Source organism: Mastigoproctus giganteus, chromosome 4 (assembly GCF_048544385.1).
Source record: "Mastigoproctus giganteus isolate SK-2022 chromosome 4, ASM4854438v1, whole genome shotgun sequence".
Taxonomy (NCBI): Eukaryota; Metazoa; Arthropoda; class Arachnida; order Uropygi; family Thelyphonidae; genus Mastigoproctus; species Mastigoproctus giganteus.
This window is the reverse complement of record NC_143578.1, coordinates 16,116,007-16,140,269: the sequence shown is the minus strand read 5'-3', so window position 1 is coordinate 16,140,269 and position 24,263 is coordinate 16,116,007. Positions and strand designations below refer to the sequence as shown.

The 24,263-nt window shown below is 38.0% G+C and overlaps 1 protein-coding gene across 3 annotated transcripts in view; it reads right to left on the bottom strand.

Moving 5' to 3' along the window:
• The window catches only part of LOC150086435 (eukaryotic elongation factor 2 kinase-like), a 138,900-nt gene that overhangs the window by 75,244 nt on the left and 39,393 nt on the right, over positions 1-24,263 (bottom strand). For 2 of the 3 annotated variants that reach the window (XM_090372574.1, XM_090372577.1), the window contains exons 3-4: positions 20,446-20,621; positions 8,846-8,883 (exon numbers count right to left, since the gene is read on the bottom strand). In XM_090372574.1, the coding sequence (XP_090228700.1) occupies positions 8,846-8,883; positions 20,446-20,621 (214 nt within the window). The remainder of the gene's footprint in view (positions 1-8,845; positions 8,884-20,445; positions 20,622-24,263) is intronic. The other variant, XM_090372575.1, reaches the window with a different exon arrangement.

The window sequence follows — 24,263 nt, the reverse complement described above, 5'->3', positions numbered from 1 at the left end:
GAGCATGAAGAGTCACCGCATCGATATACGAACTGTGAGCTGGCAGACATGCACCTAGTATAGGGATTAGCAGAGGGCAATGGACGAGCTGCTCAACGAATTTATGGAGAATGCTTCCCAGACAGAGATGTACCGGACCACTGTTTGTTTGCACGTGTGCATCAAAAATTTGTGCGATTGTGGGCCATTTAGAGGTAACAGTAGTAGTGTGGGCAGACCACGTTCGATGCGAACTCCAGCCATGGAAGAATGTGTGTTGAATGCCGTCCAGAATAATCCTACTACCAGCACATGTGCCATTGCCTCTGCCTTAGGAGTGTCTCTTTGCAGTGTACAGCGTGTCTGGCACGACGATTCCTTACATCCCTTTCATCTCCAAAGGGTTCAGTTACTACTCCCCCAAGATCATCCTGCACGTGTGGCTTTTGCACAGTGGTTTCTCCAAGAAAGTGTTCAAGACTTGAATTTTCCAGCCTATGTTTTGGTCACGGATGAGGCTTATTTTATACGGGAAGGCTTATTCAATCAGCACAATTCTCATGTGTGGGCTCACAACAACCCACATGGTGTGTGCCCCCATGCGGCACAACATCGCTTCGCAATAAATGTGTGGGCAGGTATGGTCGGTGACTGCTTAGTCGGCCCATACCTGTTACCATCCCGCATGAACTCCGCTAAATATCGGATCTTTCTTGAACAAGTTCTACCAGGGTTACTTGATGATGTTCCAGCAAATGTGACGCAACATTTGGTTTCAACATGATGGGGCGCCTGCCCGTTATGGAAGGTGTGTTCGTGACCATTTGAACAGGCGTTTTGGGCGTCGATGGATTGGCCATGGTGGACCCGTTGCCTGGCCCCCACGCTCACCTGATTTATTGAGCCTTCATTTCTTTCTGTGGGGGCCCTCAAATCTATCGTGTATGAATCGCCTGTGGAGACAGAAATGGATCTCGTGGCAAGACTCGTCTGCGCTGCTGCTGCTACCGTCAAAGAAACTTCAGGTGTGTTCAACCGTGTCCGTCAATCCATGCTGCGTCGGTGTCACGCATGCATTGTGTCTCATGGTGGAACCTTCGAGCATCTGTTGTAACATCATGAAATGCATCCATCTCGTACTCCATTGTTAATATTATGTTAAATAAATGTTTGCCACTAATTACTGTCTTGTGTCATTTCTGCTTCTTGTGCCTCTGCTACTACTGTCCCGTGATGTTTCCGGTTATGGGTTCCTATGCGATTCACATTCCTTTAGATGTTACCTACCTCCCCTAAATGTTTGTACCAATATTTTTGAGACACCCTGTATACAAGAGTCATTCCAAAAGTAACGCTTTCAAATTTTTTTTCTTAGATAACACCTATAAAGCATGCCAGTTTAAACTGTTACATCTTTCAAGTCTTTAAGTACCTACATTTATTTTTCCACATATTCATCACCACTTGGTATATATTTTCTCGACTGCTGAACCAGAGTCTGCATGCATTTCTTGTAAAGCTTGCTGTCTGCCACCAAAAGCCGCTACTGGATGGCCACAATGACAGCAAAGGTATATAAACAGGTGCAATTCTAATGGTAAAAGATCAGGACTTTTTTTTTTTTTTTTTTTGGGAGGGAGGAGGGAAGGACATATCAAAACAGTTCATCTGAATTCTGCAATAGTCACCCTTGACAGAATGCTAATAGGGAAGTGTTTGGAACTGGCTGAAGGAGAAATTTTCCTTTCTTCTCTGGCCTCAATCTTGCAATGTATATTCAGCTTGTTCAGTGTCTTCATATAGTGAACAGAAATGAATGCGTGTACCCATTTTCTTCCAGGAAATCCACAAAGGTAACTTCTCTCTGATCCAGAAAAGAGACATAATTTTCCAACAGATGGCTGAGTCTTGAATTTCTTCATCGGTGAGTACATGTGTCACCACTCCATAGACTGCTACTTTGACTCCGGGTCATAGTATTGTGCCCAGATCCTGTTCTGTACACCTGGTACAGAACTGTACTGGGTGAGCTCCCAAATTCTAACAAATTTTCCAGAATTGTTTTCAATGCATTAAAGCCTATTCCCACTCTTGATACATTTCCTGAGTCTTACTGCACCAGTTTTCATGAATTGGTTTATCCACCCTCTCCTCATTTTCCACCACTACTGCAGCGCAAGGATGGCTGACCTTGGCATGTGCCAATCATCACTGACATACCTAACTGGCTCAAGTCAACTGTCATGTTCCATAAATATTAAAATATCAATGAATTCCAGAACTCAATAACACACTGCTGCTTCATATCAAATGTTACCCTCCATTTTCAGATTGCTACACTACAGCCCTGCACCCTATCTGGCATGCAGTGTTAAAACTTGCAGGATATTGGTAGTAATGTTTATATTTTCACCTGATACCATTCATTATTACATTACACAATTTCACCTGACAGTGCTGCAAAGTCCACACGAAGAGCATGTCGGAAACACAGGTGGTCCTGATAAAGTCAAGGTAATTAAAAGCAAATTTTTTTATTTCCATGTTTCTAATACAGGAACTCCCCGACTTACGTAATACTCGACATACACAAATTCGACTTTACGTAAATTTTTGCTGGCCAGTGCAAACTGAAAAAAATATGGAAATGTATTTTACATCTAAAGAGATAAATCGAGGTATTGTGAAAATATTGTAATGTGAACCCAATAACACATTGGTTGTGTTTTTTTCTGTAATTCGTTCCAAGTCCTTGGAAGTTGAAAATTTCGCTATATAACTAAGCTATATCTCTCTAAAAAGTCATATTTATAATGGAAATTACACTACACTTTCATCGTTATCATATGTTCCATTATAAGAATCAATTTTGAATGCCTTCGAGATATTTTTCTAAAGCACGTTTCTGGAGGTCACGACCATAAAACAATAAAAACAATTTGCACTTTCTGGTTTATTGGGCTTTTCTGTTAGCGCAATCTATTATAAACGGGTAGTAAATGCAATCTTATTGCATTTGCAATAATCCTGATAACTGGAATTCCGTGGGTTTTTACATTACGATATTATGGTGAAATGAGTTCCCCTTCACTGAAATCTTCAATCATATAAGACACAAATTTTCAGAAACTTCTCTTCATTCCTATTTACGTATTACAATGATGAAAGGAAAGTGATCAACAGAAAGTGCAAGTGCTGGCAGTGCCAGGAAACGAAACAAAATTGATTTAGAAATGAAGATGAAAATGATTAAGTGCGAAGCAGGACAAAGTTTGTCATCTATTGCAAGGGAATTAGGTCTTGCTGCTTCAACAGTGAATACAATTTTAAAGGACAGTGCGCATATAAAACAACGTGTCAAAGGATCAATGCACTTAAGATCAACAGTGATCACAAAACAGCATTCAGATGCCATATCGAAGATGGAATAGCTATTAATAATATGGATGAAAAATCAGATTCAGAAGCAAGTGCCCTTCAGTCCAATGGCCATTCAAGCAAAAGCAAGAAGTATTTATGAAGATATTAAGGATAAGTACGGTGAACCCCAAGCCAAGTTCGTGGCAAGCAAAGGGTGGTTTAATAGGTTCAAGCATCACGCTGATTTCCAAAACATTAAAGTATGCGGTGAAGTTGCCAGTGCTGATTCTGCAGCTGCAGAGAAATTCTGTGATGTGTTGAAAAAATTATTGATGAAGACAGCTATTCAATGCAGCAAATTTTTAACATTGATTAGACTGCTCTGTATTGGAAAAAAATGCTGGATCGAACAAACATGGCTAAAGAGGAAAAGACAATGTCTGGTTTCAAGGCTTCAAAAGCCACTCTCTTGCTTGGGGCTAATGCAGCGGGAGATTACAGATTAATAACACTGCTTGTGTACCATTCTGGAAATCCTCGTGCATTTAAGGGCATCAATAAAGTCACCCTACCTGTGCATTTCCGATCGAATCAGAGAGTATGGATAACAATATCTCTCTTTGAGGATTGGTTTAAATGCTGCTTCATTCCTGAGGTTGAAAAATATTGTAAAGACAATAACGTCCCTTTCAAGATTTTGCTTCTATTAGATAATGCTCCTGGACATCCTACACATCTAGATGATTTCAATTTTAACGTGAGAGTCATATTTCTACCGCCAAACATGACTTCACTCATTCAACTTATGGATCAGGGTGGTATTTCAAATTTAAAAGCATACTATTTACGCACAACATTTGCTAAACGTCTGCAGTAGATGGTGAGAAATATTTTATGTTAAGAAACTTTTGGAAATCTTACGATATTTACCACACCATCTTAAACATTAATAAGGCCTGGGCAAAAATTACTAAAAGTTGTTTAAATGGTGCATGGAAGAAAATATGCCCACAGCACGTAAAAGGCTTTGAAGGGTTTGAAAAAGATGAATCATATGAAGAGGTTACAGTAGTTTATTTGTTTGTTATTTGGTTTTTAGGAGCATTAGCAACTAAGGCCATATTGCTCTGGGAATATGCGGTGGTCATTCCCTGACCTTTCCGCATCCTCCGTATTTGGTGGTGACGGGCTCGAACCCCGGTCTAATCAAGAAGTGTGTGCTACGCACTGCTGCTCCTTCCCACGTGGCTATGAAGGCGCCAAGAGGTTAGAGATAAGATTGTAAAGGTTGCAGAGCTAGTTCAGTTGGAGATTACTGCCAAAGGTGTGGAGGAGTTAATAGTGGAAGAAGAGAAGGAATTATCTAATGAAGAGCTTATTGACTTGTAGGCAACAATAGTGAAAGAAGAAAATGCTGATAAAGCTCAAGATGAACCAAATGAGGAGCCGAGATGCTTTATCACCAGAGAGATGGCAATGGCATTTCATGAAATTGCATTGACAATGGAGAGATTTGAGAAGATGGATCCTGACAGCGTACGATTCTTAAAATTTAACAGAGTAAATTGCACGCTTTTGTAATTTTTCCTACGCATGAGTTAAAAAATTGAAAATAATTCTATTCACATGTTCGTTGAACATTTCTTTTTTGATTCAATCAATTCAGCGAGTACAGTTGCGAGTGCTGCACAAGCATGGGGGGAAATTCCGACTTACGTAGAGTTCCGCGGAAGGCAACCCTTACATTAATCGGGGAGTCTTATACATATATAAGAGTGACTTTAAATTTTCAATTATGCAGGATGCAAATTGTCTTGAAAAATAAAATTAAAGATTAATAATTACAGCACATCATTTTAATGCCTACTCAAAATGTGAGAGTGGACTACCTGATAAGAATTTGCATGATGACTGGAGTACTAGCACCACACAACTGCATCAACTAGGAACAGCACAGATGCAGTGACTGACATGAAGTGATTTGGCCGATACAAAAATTACTTTTCTTTGTATTCAAAAATTACTTTGAACCTATTGGCATCTGAATGGAGAGTTATAATGAAACTTAAAATTTTTATTATTTATTAATATCAAAGAAATCAATTTGGACTGATAAGACAAAATTTATACCACAGCTCCTCTCAATGCTTCTGCACTGAAATAAAAATAAAGATATTCTACAATACTTAGCCTCCATTATTAGGACTAAAGAATTTCATTTTGAATTTTTTTTTCTTTAGTATCACTTCCTTGATACTTAACAATAAGCACTACATTGTCAACAAAATTTCAAGGTAAGGTATGGTACTACTACTGCTCAGTCTTCAAACAGGCAGATGATTCGTGCAGTCCAATAAAGCAGATGCTCAAAATGCTCACCAACACATTAACCATACCTGCAGTTGAGCTTTATGAACGATGTGCAGATTCTTCATTCACAAAAACACAGACTACGAGTGTTAAATACTCTTGAAGTATAAACATTGACTCAATCAGTCAATAATACACAAAAGCTGTTGCTGTTTTTTAGGATTCTGGTGCAGTGACTACTTTGCCACACTGCACATGATATGCTATTTCCTATGGTCTTTGTATGCATACATTTCCTAGGCTCCCCTGCATGGTGTATGAAATTCAAAACCTGAAATAAATCATTGGGTTCATGGGGGGACCTATTCCCTCTGCCTGAGATTGCTTAACTTTGGCTGCATTTAAATAGACTTTTTTTTTTCTTTTTAAAGAATTCCTCCAGTCTCCAAGATTCACAACCCAGAGTTCTCCAAACAAGCTAAAAATGGCAAACACCCATGATACTGTAATGGAAGATAGTATATTGAAAAGAAAATGGTCGTAAACACAGCATTGCAGAATCCACCAACAAAACTGGTGAATGCCATATGCACCATTATTTGTTATTTGTTTTTTTTTTTTTTTTTTTTTTTTTAGGAGCATTAGCAACTAAGGCCATATTGCTCCAGGATATGCGGTGGTCATTCCCTGACCTTTCCGCATCCTCCGTATTTGGTGGTGACGGGCTCGAACCCCGGTCTAATCAAGAAGGGTGTGCTAGGCACTGCTGCTCCTTCCCACCTGGCTACGGAGGCGCCTGCCATATGCACCAAACAAGACCATAACTCAGTCCCATGGCTGTTGCAATCTGACAAATGCTAATGGAAGGGTGGATGGGCAGTCTGGATAGTAAAATTTTAACTTCTATCTCACACAAGGTAAACCACAATCACTCCTTTGGAACCCCATTCCGTGAATTTATTGCATTCCACTTTTCGTGTTTTTCACATAGCAACCGGGGTGTTAACACTAACAAAACTGAGAGCAAACTGACAGCTGTAACATTTTTTTTGCATGCTCGTGTGCACACACACACACGCACACGCACACACACACGCACACGCACACACACACACACACGGTGCATATCAGTGTACTCAACTGTTGTGAATGCTGTGCTCCACTTTTCTGCATTAGTTTGATGTCTCAATACTTGAGTAGTCTATTATGTTTTGTGTGACTTGCATGTTAATATATGGCTCAGGTAGCCATATTAACATACACATTATTGTAAATAATGCCACAACACATTGAATCTTTTGATATGACAGTAAATACAGTGGATTCCGGTTATTTGGGCCACTGGTTAATCAGGCAGCCGTTTATTTGGGGCAAATCTTAAAAAACAGAAACCAATCGAGAAAATAGCCAGGGTTTACTTTGCTTAATTGGGAGAGCATGCCGTTTAATCAGGACAGGAGACCACAGCACTGGAGATTACCCTACGATTGTCTCCGACGGTACCAAGTGGTTCGGTCGAATTTCTGGAGGTCACAACCATAAAACAATAAAAACAATTAGCAGTCACCTGTTTATTGGGCTTTTCTGTTAGTGAAATCTATCATAAATGTACAGTAAACTCGATCTTACTGAATTTGCGATAATACCGACAGCTGGAATTCTGTGGGTTATTATGGTGAAATGTGTTTACACTTCCATGAAATCTTCAATCATATAAAAAAATTAATTTTCAGATCTCTTCATTCCTATTTTTAAAGCTTTGTAACTCGTTACTCCGTTCTCACTTGCGCGTATCGTGTTACTTGCAATTTGTGTGTGCCGAGTTCTTTGTTATTGATTACTTATCTTTTTACATTTTAACCCCACCCACAAATGTCAGTGAACAGAATTGTCAACTAGTTAGTATGTACATATTACAGTACGTATTAATTATTCCGATTATCATGTATATTCTTCCGATTTTCACGTATTATTTAATTTTTTAACTGGTAAGGTAATAAAGGGTAAATTTGTGCTTAATATATCTTTGCTTTTATAGCCTGTGGATAATATTCCTCCTATTTTTGCTAATTAGAATCGCTGTTTAATAGAATTAAAATTCAATTCACAAACGTGATCATAATGACCGGCACTTACTACACATCGTACGGTGAACGGTACTTTACTATGGTGAGTTCGTTGTAACGTGATTTGACTGTACAGTGAACCAATTGTAAAGGGGTGGGGGTACATTGTATTTTTAACTATTTACGTGAAACTTCGGATAATTGGGACAGCCGCTTAATTGGGCCAAAATGCACTAGTCCCGATGTGTCCCAAATAACCGGAATGGACTGTATATAGTTTAAATTAAGTGTTTTACATAATTGGCATGCCTAAAATTGGCAAAAATCAGTGAATCATCTTTACAAGCATCCCTATACATACAGTAGAGCATCGAAAATCCGAACGAGCCAGCATTTATTATTTTTTTTTATGCTAGTGCCATAAAACAATTACAGTAAGCACCAGTTATTGTGATCACATTTGCAAATTGAGTTTTGATTATATTAAACGGCAAGTCTAATAAGCAAAAACCAGATGAATATTATCCAAAGGCTATACCAGGATATAAAGCGCAAATTTACACTTTTATTAGCTTACCAAGTAACAAAATTAAATGCTATATGAAAATTGACATGCAAACTAAATGTTGAATCGACTAATGATCAACAAACTGAATAGGCTATCCAACTCAACTACTCTTGCTGAAAAGAGAGAGATCTGATAGTAAAGAAATGAAGTTTAAAAAAGCTGAAGAAATAAGTAATTATTTTTGTTAAAAGCCTATACATTATTGTGGCTGAAAGTTTCATTTGTTTTGTTATCTATGAATAAAAATACAAGTAAAACTTAGTGTTTTTATTTCTAAACTTATTCTGAACCTTTCTTTTTTAGTCTCCAGAACAGTATTTTTGATAATTTCAAAAATCCGAACAAATCGGAAATCTGAACTCTCCCCAGTCCGAATTAGTTTGGAATATTGATGCTATACCATAATTAATATTGCTTAATAAATAGTGCTTTAATCCAAAAATGCTATCAGAAGTTTCTGTTTGTATTTTCATGAGGAAAATTCTTATGAAATATTAATCATCATTTCTGAATCACCCTGTATAATGAAATTAAAAGATCAAGATTTTTTTTCTATACTTACAATCTGTAACATTCTCTCATGGCACCATGACTAAATGGCTGTTAGAGAAAAAAATATTGCTGTTAAAAACTGAGAATAGTTAATTAAAAAAAGATCTTATAAAAATGCTAGAAACTGAAACTGAAAATTCAAAAATAATAATAATAAAAAGGTATTACTAAAATAAAGTCAAATGATACTGTAATATCAATTTTGAGCACTGTAACCATTCACTAAATATATATACCTGAACTTATATTATCTGAATGTTTATAACTTATTTTTCTTTTATTAAAACATATTCAACAACACATAATCAATATAGTTTTTAACTGAAATTTCAAATTTCAAAACTTAATTTCTTCTAAAATGTGAACATTATGTTCACATCATAGAAGTGGGAACTGATATACCTATACAGGTGTATGGGGAGTTGCCCATATGGGTGTATTAGTGGGGAATCTCTCTCTCTCTCTCTCTCTCTCTCTCTCTCTCTCTCTCTCTCTCTCTCTCTCTCTCTCTCTCTCAGCACCCTGTACAATGTACTTATCCTCTTGACAAATTAGTTTATTAACTTCTACTTCTTCTCTGGTTGCATAAGTGGGCCTGAAAACTATAACTAAATAATGTAATCTAAAAGATATGTCTGTACCACCTAATTTAATGTTCCCAAATTAGAAAATGGATGTACATATGAAATAATGTTAGAGTCTGATTTTTTTTAACTATAACTTTTCAAGTAAGAATAAGAAATAAAAATAAATTGCATCTAAATGCAATTCTGATTCAAACTAAATCAGAATTGCATTTAGATGCAATTCCGATTTAGTTATCTTGAATGTAATATGTTAGTTAAGACCGCTTAAATGAGCAAGTATTCAAGAAGCATGAGTGCCAATCCTATATAAATGTAAACTCATCTATATTTTGTTAGACGTATAACATTCTAACAAAAAAAAAAAAGATATGCAAATTTGAACATGTATAAACAGAAGATAAATCACATATATAAGTAAAATTAATAAAATAAATAATCAGCTATACATATTAACAATAAAACTATGGATTCTGCAATGAAAGTTGCAGAATCCATAGTTTTATTGTTAATATGTTCTGTGCAAATCACCAGGCAAGACATCCTGGTGATTTGCACAGAATAAAGAAATGCATTAAAAGAAAATGGTCCAAATCTGTAAAATACTATTCAATGAATTCTATCTTTATAGGCACTAAAATATTAACACATATTAAAATTATAGGATGTTAAATACAAAAGCAACTGACTTAAGAGTTTGCAAACTAGCAATTTATAAATAAGCATACACTGCATTCACAAGCTAGAAAGAAACAGCTTTAATACCAGTTTCTAAAGGCTTTTTTATTACAGCATTACAATGTGTCAATTCCAGAATCAACAACTAGAAATGCAAAGTTCCTACCAGTTTCTGATAAAAACATTTCACCTTTGTATCCTCTAGGGAGTATTCCAGCTATTGATTGTTTGTTATTTGGTTTTTAGGAGCATTAGCAACTAAGGCCATATTGCTCTGGGGGGATATGCGATGGTAATTCCCTGACCTTTCTGTATCCTCCGTATTTGGTGGTCACGGGCTCGAACCCCGGTCTAATCAAGAAGCATGTGCTATGCACTGCTGCTCCTGCCCACCTGGCTACGGAGGTGCCTAGCTATTGATATACTGGCTATCAGAACTTCAGGTGTACTGGGCAGTCCAGACCACAGAGTATAGCTACATAAGTTAAAAGCAAACATGGAAATATGTTGCTCAAATTACAATGGTAAATTCACTGAAATAACAACAAAACTGATCAATCCAGTGTTAAATTTTTATTGATATTCAGCGGAAATAGTCTTTTACCCATATTTGGCCATAGCATTGATTTCTGCTCCACACACACGCATGCACACACATATACACAGTTAACAGGATAAAAAAAAGTTATCACATTTATAACTTTAAAAGTTGGCAAGAAATAATTCAAATTTTTTCATTTTTTGATATCACATTTATTTTTCATCTTTTATGAATTCAACTGCAAAACATCCATTTTTTTTAATATTAAAAACATATATTTTTAATTAAGTTTTTAAGATAAAACACTTCTACAGTGCTTTAGACTTGTTTTTTATCCTCTGTTATTTGGGAGATTTGAATAGCTATCCCTTATTATCTTTGATTGATAGTGAGCAAAATGTTAATCAAAAAACTTGCACACTTCAAAAATTGTATACCAGCTACTCTTCCACAATGTGAGGCCAGAGAGCATAATGACTGGACATGTTGCTATAAAGCGTAGAGTAACTGTAAATGAGAGATGAATTTTTCAGCACATTCATATAATTATTGAGAATAGGCTTACCTCGGTCCTGCATGTTTACTTTTTAAAGCATTAAACTTGATACGCATTCATCAATATCATTAATATATAGTATAACAAAAACAATAAGGAGCTCAGCACAGAGCCCTCAGGGATCCCACTAATAACTTATTCCAAGAACAGCAGTGTGCATTAATAATCACTCTCTTGTTTCGTCATTAAATCATCTCGCCAATCTTAGAAATAACTTGTCCCTAATGACACAATATTCCAGTTTGTAAAAAGCCTTTCACGTGGGAGAGTATTAAAAGCTTTATTGCAATCCAAGTATATGATGTCAAAATTATTTTCTGCATGCAGTTTTTTTTGTTACTACCTCACAATAGACAATCAGACTAGTCAGATAAGAACTCCCCTTAACAAATCTGTGCTATTTCTGTCAAGATGGTACTGCACTCCTTTTACTATTGACTCCACATTATTTTTCCTGGAACAGAAGTCAAGCTTACAGGACTGCAATTGCTAAATTCATCACTTGGTCCTCCTTTGCAAACAGTGAAGCCTATCTCCAATTCGTAGGGACTGTCCCCAAATCAAAAGATGTTCTCATAATTACAAGGGTTTGCCTATTTCTTTTTCTGATTCTTTTAATATAATTGGATAAATTCTCTCAGCCCCAGCTGCCTTATTTACTTTAAGCTTCAACAATTTTTTTTTCTACCTTCCTCTCAGTTATCACAAGATCATTTAGCTCCCATCTACCCAGACAGCACCATCATCAACAGTTATAACATTCATATCTAGTGGACTAATATGGTTCATCCCATTCCATCTAGTGATAATAGAAGGAAAAAGTTCTATAACTTTCCTTTGCATTCTTAGCCAAAGACTTCTTGTAATCTACCATAGTTTGCCTAACTAGTCTTAGTGACTTAAGACTAGTTTATCTAATGATGCACATAATCAAGACGAATTATTGAAATAATCGAATGCGACCAAAAATTGAAATAATTGATTAGGGCATTTTAATGTTTTCATAATTGACTATGTGCAAATTAGGTGATTACAAAATCGGCAAACAAAAAAAAAAAAAAAAAAAAAAAGACAGTGGAAGGATTTGATCTGATAAATCATCTGAACTAAAGATAAAATATCATTACAACTTGGCCAATAGTTCCACTCTGTTTTTATATAGATAGAGAGCAAAGGAGAATTAGGAAGTGTGTATATGTTCTAGGGCAATACTTCTGCTTGGTCACTATTGTTGTTTGTTGATTTCATAATCAACTAATTTGCATACAAATTATTACTGTAGTTGTAGATTTAACAATTGACTAATTTGCATATAACTGATTACTGAAATAATTGCCATCATCAGTTTCACTGCATCATGTTTATTTTTGCATATAACATCCAAAATTTTTACAAGCACATGGCAACTCTTTCTTCTGTTTTGTCTCTTCCAAACATTATTCTCTCACGATGTGTTTTATTATCAATATCTTCTCATCACCCTCTTTCATTTCTGCTTGAATTACATTGCATATTGCATTCCACAAAACTGTTTTGTGGAAAATTAAGAGAATATAATTTCTACATATGCATCTTATCCATATAGGATAAATAAACCAGGTAAAATATCTTATGATTATTTACAATCATTATCAGTTACAAATAACAGCATTTTAAAACCATAGCTAACATACTCATATCACAGCCTACATTTCTGAGTTCAATCCAAACTCCTCAAAATATAATCCTTCATACTACACAATCAGTCCACAATACCCTTTGAATTATATTTTCAGAACTTTGGTGATAATGACGATGATGCATGTGAATTTTTGAAAAATTTGCAATTACACTGTTCTGACTGAAAGTAATACAAAATACATAGGATCGTTCCATTAGTATTATTACTCCCTGATGAGGGGAAAGGGGTTCCACCCTGCGATGGGTACTGGTACCAAATGCATTAGGGTAGTTGTTATATCTGGTGTTACTGTTGGTTGAGGAATTCTCTGACTATTCCACAGGGCTGCGACTTTCTGGAGTTCCTTATATGTGTCCTCTGGGAGACCTACTGCTACTAGGCTGTTATGTAGGGTCTTTAGCACCACACTGGTGGTTGACACAATGATCGGGATGGTCGTTATTTGTTGCATATGCCACATCTCTTTGATCTCCTGTCTTAGGTCCGTATACTTCCTGATCTTTTCCTCATGGGTTTTTTGGAGGTTGCCAGTGTTGGGCACCAATACGCCAATCAGATTTTTCCTTCTTGTCAACAAAGGTTATGTCTGGTCTGTTGTGTGGGATTGTCTTGTCTATTACTATAGTGCAGTCCGAGTACAGTTTGTGGTTTGGGGTCTCTTGTATAATCCTGGCTATCTGGTTGCATCTATGAATGTGCTGTATTGTTTCTGAGGTCAGAAGGCATCATCAAAATGTGTCACCTGACACTCCGGGCTCCTTGGCAATGTACTTTCTATAGTTTCTGGTGTTGATTACCTAGTCTTGGATGGCGAATACGAATCCTTCAGTCTTGGGGAAGAGTATCCTACTCAAGAACCATGCATTGGAAACAATTGAAAAAACAAAGGAAGTATATGATGAGAGCCTTGTTGATCAATTCGGCCCTGGAAAGATTGTGCAAGGCTCAAGGGGTAGAATTTTTTTCAGCCTGGTCTGTACTTGTTAACAGGAGAAACTGCTTTAACAGGAATGGGATACACTTAAATAGAAAGGGTGCAAGAATATTTCCTGATGCTATCGAGGCAGTGTTAGAGGGATCGGAAAACTGCTAGCTTGGGGGGGATACAAGGACTAATAGATTAACAGTAGCCACTGGCAGAGGTGAAAGTGATTCTTGCACTGCTTCTATTGGAATGAGAAGCAGCCTGGAAAACAAGATGCAGGGTATTTCAGAGACTGCTGGGAGTCATTGCATTACAAGTAAATGGCGCCTCCGTAGCCAGGGGGGCAGGAGCAGCAGTGCGTAGCACATGCTTCTTGATTAGACCGGGGTTCCAGCCCGTGACCACCAAATACGGAGGATGCGGAAAGGTCAGGGAATGACAACCGCATATCCCTGGAGCGATATGGCCTTAGTTGCTAATGCTCCTAAAAAAAAAAAAAAAAAACCAAATAACAACAAAATTACAAGTAAATATATGGGTTGTGTTAGAGTAGGTAGGAATAGGAACAGGTGCATGTATACTTGCATGTACACCAATGCCAGGAGTACAGTTAATAAATTCGATGAATTTGAAGTACTGCTCAGAACATCTAAGGCAGATATTGTTGGGATATCAGAGACGTGGTGTCACACAGATATAAGGAATGCAGAACTGGAATTTGGGGAGTACAATGTGTACAGGAAGGATAAACATGATAGGAAGGGAGCAGGGGTTATACTAGTAGTTAAGAAACACCTAAAATCCAAGGAAGTGAAGCCAGTCGACATTGCTGGACAGTGCAGGGTCGAGTCAGTTTGGTGTGACATAAGCATGGGGAGATCAAAATTGAGAGTAGGAGTGTGTTATAGGTCTAATGACTCTGATGAGTATAATAAGGAACTGTACAGGGAAATAGAGTGGGTCAGTACATCAGAGTTTTATAATGGGGGATTTTAATTTCCCAGACATTGACTGGTTTTTTGTGGGTTGGTCAGTAACACACTAGCAAGGCTTTTGTGGATTTATTGGATGATTGTTTTCTACATCAGCATGTTCGGGAGGCAACTAGAGGAAGTAATACTCTTGATCTGATTATCAGTAATGATTCTTCATGCATTAAGAATCTGCAGATAAAGAAACCACTAGGTGGCAGTGATCACAGTGTGCTGAAGTGGGATTTACTCAAAGAGGTAACTACCATCAGGGGTAAAGGGAAGGGTTTTTGCTTTCGTAAAGGTGACTACGGTGGTCTGAGACAGTATTTAAATTCTATACGGTGAGACCAAGTGATGATGTTACCAACAGCAAATTCAAAATGGGAAGGATTCAAAGAATTTATCTTGGAAGCTACTAGGCTCTACATACCAACTAAGAAATATTGTTCAAAGTTTAGGCCTAAATGGATGTCAGATGAACTAATGCGACATGTGGCAGAGAAGAAAAATGCATGGGATACATATAAATTAATGGGAGACATGGAAGCCTATGATAGATATAAGTTGATCTGTAACCAAGTTACAAAGGAGGTTAGGCAGGCAAAGGCAGATTATGAGAAATCCTTGGCAAAGGATGCAAAGAAAAACAACAAAGAGTTCTTTACCTATGTAAACTCTAGAAGGAAAGGGATGAATCAGATTGGTCCACTAGCCATTGATGGTTCAACTGTTGATGATCCTGCTCAGGTGGCTAACAAACTAAATGAGTATTTTGTATCTACATTCACGCATGAGGAGTTATTCAGGGAGGGAAATGCCAGAGGTAAGTTAAACTCTGCCAGTGAGCTAGATGATTTTGTAATAACTGAGAGGAAAGTGGAGGAGAAATTATTGAAGATAAACATAAAAAAGGCACCCGGGGTGGGTGGGATCTATCCAGTTATATTAAAGTAAGCAGCAAACCCTTAGCCATAATTATGAGTGCTTCTTTGAACTCAGGGGAGGTACCCATGGACTGGAGATGTGCAAATGTAACCCCAATTCACAAAGGAGGATCAAAGGGCAACACAAGTAATTATAGACCTGTTAGTTTAACATCTGTTCCAGGAAAATTAATGGAGGCACTAGTTAAAGAAGCACTGCAGGATCATCATGCATTAAGAATCTGCAGATAAAGAAACCACTAGGTGGCAGTGATCACAGTGTGCTGAAGTGGGATTTACTCAAAGAGGTAACTACCATCAGGGGTAAAGGGAAGGGTTTTTGCTTTCGTAAAGGTGACTACGGTGGTCTGAGACAGTATTTAAATTCTATGCCTGACCAATTTGTTTGGATACTATGATGTTGTCACAAAGGAACTGGATGCAGGGAATAACTTTGATATCATATATTTGGATCTTAGAAAGGCTTTTGATACTGTTGCACATGGAAGACTGCTGCAAAAATTGGAGCAGTGTGGCATTGGAGGCAAATTGCTGCTATGGATAAAGGAATGGTTGAGTGGGAGAAGACAGAGAGTGGTAATCAATGGACACTGCTCTTCGTGGACTAATGTTATTAGTGGAGTCCCTCAGGGTTCAATGGTGGGTCCATTATTGTTTCCTGTATTTATAAATGATATTGATGATGGTATATCAGGCTTAATGTCCAAGTTTGCAGATGATACGAAGGTTGGCAGGGTTGTTAATGACACTAATGACAGTACACTGCTGCAACAGGATCTAGAAAAAGTTGAGAAGATGGGCTGAGAGGTGGCAAATGAAGTTTAACATTGACGAATGTAAAGTACTACATATGGGAAGCAGCAATCCCAGAGTAATGTATCAACTCTGTGGTATCACACTGACAGTGGTAGAGAACGAAAAGGACCTGGGGATAATTGTGCAGGCAGATATGAAATTTTCTGAGCAGTGCAGATCGTTTGAAAGAGTAGCTCATAGTGTCTTGTCAATGATATACAGGAATTTTTCTAGCAGGGATAAGGAGGTGATTATCCCCTTATATAAGGCAATGGTTAGGCCACATCTTGAGTACTGTATACAGGTCTGGAGGCTTCATTTTAAGAAAGATGTAGAGCTGTTGGAACGAGTACAGAGAAGGGCTTAAATTTTGCAAATTACAGTGTCTGGAGACTAGGCACCTGCGAGGTGATCTGATTGAGGTGTATAAAGCCTTGAATGGTTTGAGCATGCTCAATGCTGATGGAATTCTTCCTCTTGCTCAGAATAATCATTTGAGAGGGCATAAATTCAAAGGGCGCCTCCGTAGCGAGGTAGGAAGGAGCAGCAGTACGTAGCACACGCTTCTTGATTAGACTGGGGTTCGAGCCCGTCACCACCAAATATGGAGGATGTGGAAAGGTCAGGGAATGACCACAGCATATCCCGGAGCAATATGGCCTTAGTTGCTAATGCTCCTAAAAACCAAAAACGACAACAACATAAATTCAAATTGAGGAAAGACAGTTGTAAGATAGACGTGCGGAAGTTTGCCTTTAGCCAGCGGGTGGTTTGTTGGTGGAACAGACTTCCATCCTTTGTTGTGGAAGCTGATAGCCTAAATAAATTTAAGGCTGAGCTGGACAGGTACTTGGAACAAATGGAGGGGTGAAATGGGAGCGTGTTTTTTTTTTTTTTTGGCTGATGCTGCATAAGCTTGCTTTCTTGCATCATATGCCTCTACTAACGCTATTGCTACTTTTGTCTATGTGGTCTTGATGGAGGATATTGTTTTTTTTTTTTTTTTGGTAGTTGTTGGCGCATCGGCTTCTGTGGCCATATTGCACCTCCCAAGGTTTTTGCAGTACTTTGATCCAAGCCCGAGGGGGGAATCGAACCCGCGACCTTTGGGTTGCCGGGCAGGTACTTTACCCACTCGGCTAGCCCGGTCAGGAGGTTATTGTAGTGTCTGCCATGAGTGCCTTATTTGCCCATCTTTCTTGCTTCATTTGCTCTCTACTTTGTCTTCATGGCCTGGTAGAGTGCTGTTGTATTTTTCTAGAAGTAATCCTTCAGGTTAGCTAGCGCTGTCTTCAATTGCTCAATGAGGTCTATCAGGCTCCTCCCTCATTCTTTCCAAGCTATTGTCAGTCTCTCCATGGCTGACTTCAAGGTGGTGATGGCAGCTCTGGGTCGTCACTGTCCTTGTCTTTCTCATGATCTCATCATCAGTTTCTATGATTCTGAATGAGTACGTTAGCACTGGGACTGCATAGGTGTTTATGGCTTTAACTGTATTCCCTCCATTCAACTTTTCTTTGAGCAGGCCTCTGAGTCTCTGATGGTATTTTTCAGTCAGGAAGTCCTTAATCTGAGCCTACATCATCCCCAGGTATTTGTAGGTTTCTCCCCCTGTTATGGCTTCAATCTCTTTACCAGTCTGCAGCTGGTTGTTTCGGCCAACTAATTTCCCCTGATGCAATCCATAGGTCTTGCATTTGTCTAGATCGAATTCCATCCTGATATCGATGCTGATTTCTTCGGTGATTAGGAGTAGTTGCTGGAGTTGTCTCTTGCTTGCTGTGTAGAGCTTGATGTCATCATTGTACATTAGGTGGGAGGTGTACAGGTTTTCCCTTCCTTCTTTGAGGTTATATCCATAACTGCTGCTGTTAAGCATGGTGGATAGCAGATTGAGTGCTAGACAGAACCACAGTGGGCTCAGAGCATCTACCTGAAAGATTCCTCTCCTGATAATATTTGGTCTGGTCGTGATGTTCTCAACCTTGATGGTGGTACCCCATTTCACCATGGCTGCTTCTAGGAAGTTTGTCAATGTCGGATTGACTCTGCAGATCTTCCACATCTCCATTAGCCAGCTATGAGGCACAGCGTTAAAAGAGTTGTGGTAACTGATGTAGGCCAAGTACAGATTGCAGCACTTCTTGTAGGCTTGTCTATAATTGTGGCATCACTATTAATTGCTCCTTGCAACCTTTCTGCTGTTCAGCCATGATATTCTAGCTGTCCAAGTGGTTATGCAGGTGGTCAGGATCTTGCACACTGTTGGGAGACAGGTCATCAGCCTGTATTTCGCAGGGTTTCTTGAACCTTGGTCTTTAGTCTTGAGATATGTGATTCCTTGAGTAAGAAACTCTGGGTGACATCACTCATGTGCACTGCTCTGCTAGATGCTTGTGTGTGCAGGTGAGTTTCTTGTGGCTGTTATCTATTCCTGGGGTTCGTCAGTTGTGGGACTTCTGATTGACTGTTGTACTTCTTCCTCCCAAATCTTCCATTCTCTCATCTCTTTATGTCCTTGATTTTCTTCCATTCTAGTTATATCAAGAATGGCTGTTGTGTCTTACTTTACTACTCCATATGTTGCCCCAGATCTCCTCAATCGTCTTCTGCTTGGGTGGTCCTTTGTCCTTTTCCATTTTTGTCTAATACTCCTGTAGAAGACTCTTTGGTTTTCAATGAAGATTCAGTTGTTAATTTTCCTCTGGAAACTCTCTTTGTATTGGCGTAGTCTCTTTCTGAGTGTGCGGAGGTTCTGCCTCGGTGCATCTAAGTATTCTCCTATTCTCTGATTTTTGGTCTGTTTGCTGTGGATGTTTTCTCTCTTGAGGATGCTCTTCATTTTCCAATCAATTTCTTACTCCTATTACCCCATTGGTACTGGATAAATGGCCTATCTTGACTCTTAATTCTTTTAACTTCTGCTGAAGTCTTCTTTTTTTTTGTTTCTTCTGCTGCTGGTCTCTCCCCGATTAATGGAAGAGAAACGAATATATATCACATTCATCTCTCTTTCATTAATCCTAGTGCCTGCTATGGTAGCACATATACGGCCATGTGGATAGCCTCAAGCGTAGCACCATTGTTGTCAAAGTAATGTGGTATTATTGCCAATTGAGGTGGTCTGTTACTCTACACAGGATTCTATTGGGTCTCTGCTTTGGTATCAATGTGGATCTTTGTGGGGTCCATTCCTTTGAATTCTGTTAGGGCCTTCTTCCACTCGTCTTCTATTCTGGATATCATAACCTCTCTCCTGGTTCCATGCTGTCCATATTCTTTTTTCTTCATAGTTGGTCACTCACGTCCTGCTTGATTTATTATTATTATTATTATTATTTAGTATTTTTATTAAACACTTTCCCTTTTTGCATTTTTATATGAAGCAGCAGTGGCGGATCCAAAAAAAAAAAAAATTACATTACATTAAAATTACATCAATTACATTAGTATCAGTGTTGCCAACTGTAGTTTTGAAAATAGCTGAGCCACAATGCAAAAATAGATAAAATCCTATGCTAACAATGAAACAAAAAACCTTTTTTGTAGCTAAAGGGAATTTAAACGACTGGTGTATGTTCTGAAAAATGACAGGGGGGGGACACGTGCCCCGATGTCTCTACAATGAATCCGCCACTGTGAAGCAGTGAAAGTAAACTGATAATATTTGTTTTTATTTTTTTACGATGGATTTTTTTTTTTTTTTGTTACATGACATTCCCCAATATGGTAGTAGATAAAAACTACTCTGAATCTGCAAATGATTCTTACCTGCTGTAACCTTCAATTTTAAAAAAAAAAACCACTGCTATAAACTATACTTCCATATAGTACATCAAAATAATTAATGGGTTTAAAACATTTATGCATTCTTTTTTTTAAAGATCCAACCATAAAAAAACACAATTACAAAAATTGTATAATATTGCTACCTCTCTTGCAATCTTAATGCAAACTTCATCTGTAACCCACGTTTGGCACAGTGCATTATAACGATAACGAATGGCTGTTTCAACCTCAAGGTCTTCCAAATGAAATTCAGCCCATGGATCACCAATGTGAAGAGCTTTATAGGCTGCAGATTTCCATCGTAACTTAGGATCTATATCTTGAATAAAAGAAAAAATTAAATCATCTGTAAATTACTACTGAAAATGTTATAGAATGAAGCATTATTCAATGAAATAAAAGTCTGTGCATACCTGTGTAGGAGGGCTCTTTGACTTTTAGCTCACAATAAACAAACCAAAACAACAATTTCTGATACATGAATTGAATATGATACATTCAATTGCATTTAAAGAACATTTGAGTAGGAAGCAAGATGGGCAGGCAGCACACAGAGTACAACCAGATAATCAACCAGGAGAGCCCACACACTGTAAATTGATGTTGGTAACTGCATGTGGGTCTGAGATTAAATCTTCCCATGGAGTGTGGAGATTATGCAGATTCACGAGTTCATCTCATCCCTCATGAAGAATGCTACTTTTATATACAGGACCCTAATCAGAAGGTCAGGATCCTGCACATGAAACTCAGGATTGCGAGTGCAACAACAGAGCAGTCAATGGCAGACGAGATGTTACGAAGGATTATTAGTTGCCAACAATGCTTGCACCATTTACATGTACTAGAGACATATAAGAGTCTCATGGAAGTTCTTCTGCATAAAGCTAAGGTACGCCATGCAGCAGCATGTTCCCAGTGTGTCAATCGATGGCATATTTTTGGATCATTATACACATAATTCAGTATCATGTCCACCACTAGCAATATACATTGTGTATACAAACAGTACAATTAACAGCAGAATGGTCAGTTATTCTTAATATTAATAAATTATTGTGCCACAGAGCAAAAACAGAAAGAAAATGACAGGCTGCAGTTTCCTGTTTAATGTTATGTAATAATAAGTTGATGTTCACATGAACAAAAAACACAAGTAAAAATAATACATGAAAGTAATACATAACTTTCGGACTGGAAGGCATCCTTCATCAGTTGTGACCGTTAATCCAAAATACAGAACTCCATGTGTGTGCCATGGCAGTCATGTACAGTGAACTTTGTGTATGTAATGATTAGCTGTTAGAAGGGAAGGCTTGTAGTTGTAGCTGTAATGATTGGGAATGTTGTAAATGCCAATGTTTGTCAGCTAAGAGGGTGGTCGTCTCAGTAATGGGATGGACACAACATCCTCTGTTTCGGTTAAAGGAATCGCTACAGCATGAGATTTGCAGTGACTCCAACCAGACGCGGCGACGGTAATGGCAGGACCGACAAATAATCATGACATCGCGGCATGGGTCAATGTTGTCACAGCGGTCACAACTGATGAAGGATGCCTTCCAGTCCGAAAGCTACACGTTACTTTCCTGTATTATTTTTACTTGTGTTTTTTTGTTCGTGTGAACACTCAACATATTTTTATGTAAAATTAAACATATTTTTAACTCCAACCTTTAATTTTCTTTCCGTTTTTGCTCTGTGGCACAATAATTTATTAATATGAATCCAGAGCACAAAGGCCTTTTTGCTCATATGCCAGTTATTCTGCTCACGATTACACATGATCCTCTGTATAGCCTATGAATGATAATTTTTTTAATGAACAGTCTATGTTTATAATATTTACATGACCCCAGAATTTCAAAATAATGAACCATAACAAGAAATGGATGAGTTTCCATGTTGTTTGCTACACTGCCACGACACTGATTATGGAACAGACAATCTATTCCATAATCAGTGTAGCCAGGTGGGCAGGAGCAGCAGTGCGTAGCACACGCTTCTTGATTAGACCGGGGTTCGAGCCCGTGACCACCAAATACGGAGGACGCGGAAAGGTTAGACAATGACCACCGCATATCCCTGGAGCAATATGGCCTTAGTTGCTAATGCTCCTAAAAACCAAATAACAACAACAACAACCATAATCAGATATTTTTGGAAGGTGCATGAATTACATCCGATACAACCTACAAATGCTTGCTTTTTGAAATTATCACAATGACTAGCTGCATTTTTGATCCAACTTGCAGCATGCTACACAAGCAGCAAGAGCAGCTAGTTATTTCAGTGGTGAGGGAAAGGAAAAACAATGGTAGCAACAAATTCAAGTGCAGTGCTACTTCAATTATTTTAAACTATTTCTATACTTTATTAATGCAGTAGGTCTATGCTGCCTACTAATAAGGGTTTTATCATCACATAATGCAGCTTACACTTGCAATCAGAAGATTTTCCTTCAGAACACCATTTGGCTGCTCATTAACATTTGTTATATTTATTCACTGCTCGGCACAAGATTGCTAATTGAGGCTACATGTAGTCTGATAATGGAACCAAATAGTTCCTAAACTGGTCACAACAGTGTCTTTGAGTTTTTAAAAATAAGATTTACCTCCGAGATGATGCCATTCAATTAAAAAATGATAAATATTACTTTAGGTTGACTTGTGGAGAAGGTAGTCGTGTCTAAAGAGCAGTAAGACCAAGCTCAGTTGCTTTCACAAGAGGGACAACATCGTCTTCAAACAGTAAAGACAAACAAATTAATGCATATAACTGTTTTTTCTCAAACTACTCCATGGCTGATTTTTCTACAGCAGCATGTTTAGGAGGCAACTAGTGGGAGTAATACTCTTGATCTGATTATCAGTAGTGATTCTTCATGCACTAAGAATCTGCAGATAAAGGAACCAGTAGGTGGAAGTGATCAGAGTATGCTGATGTAGGATTTACTCAAAGAAGTAACAGCCGTCAGGGGTAAGGAGGAAGGGAAGGATTTTTGCTTTCATAAATGTGACTGCGGCGGTCTAAGACAGTTTTTAAATTTTACACAGTGAGACCAACTGATGATGTTACCAACAACAAATTCTAAATGGGAAGCATTCAAAGAATTAATCTTGGAAGCTACTAGGCTATTCATACCAACTAAGGAATATTGTTCAAGGTTTAGGCCTAAATAGATGTCAGATGAACTAATGAAACATGTGGCAGAGAAGAAAAATGCAAGGGATACATATAAATTAATGGGTGACATGGAAGCCTATGATAGATATAAGTTGATCCGTAGCCAAGTTACAAAGGAGGTTAGGCAGGCAAAGGCAAATTACAAAAAATCTTTGGCAAAGGTTGCAAAAAAAAAAAAAAAAAAGAGTTCTTTACTTATGTAAACTCTAGAAGGAAGGGGATGAATCAGATTGGTCCACTTGATATTGATGGGTCAACTGTTGATAATCCTGCTCATTTAGCTAACAAACTGAATGAGTATTTTGCATCTACATTTACACATTCAAGGAGGGAAATGCCAGAGGTGTATTAAACTCTGGCAGAGAGCTAAATGATTTTGTAATAACTGAGAGCAAAGTGGAGCAGAAATTGTTGAAAATAAACATAAGAAAGGCACTTGGGTTGGATGGGATCTATCCAGTTATATTAAAAGAGGCAGCAAAGGAAGTAAGCAAACCCTTAGCCATAATTATGAAAGCTTCCTTGGACTCAGGGGATATAATCATGGACTGGAGATATGCAAATGTGACCTCAATTCACAAAGAGAAGATCAAACGGTGACACAAGTAATTTAAAACCTGGGGAAATTAAGGAGGCACTGGTTAAAGAAGCACTGCAGGATCATCTAGAAAAACTTCAGCTATAGTTCAAACACAGAATGAGTTTGCTAAACGAAAGTGCAGAAGCCTGAAAAACAAGATTCAGGATATTTCAGAGACTGCTGGGAGTCATT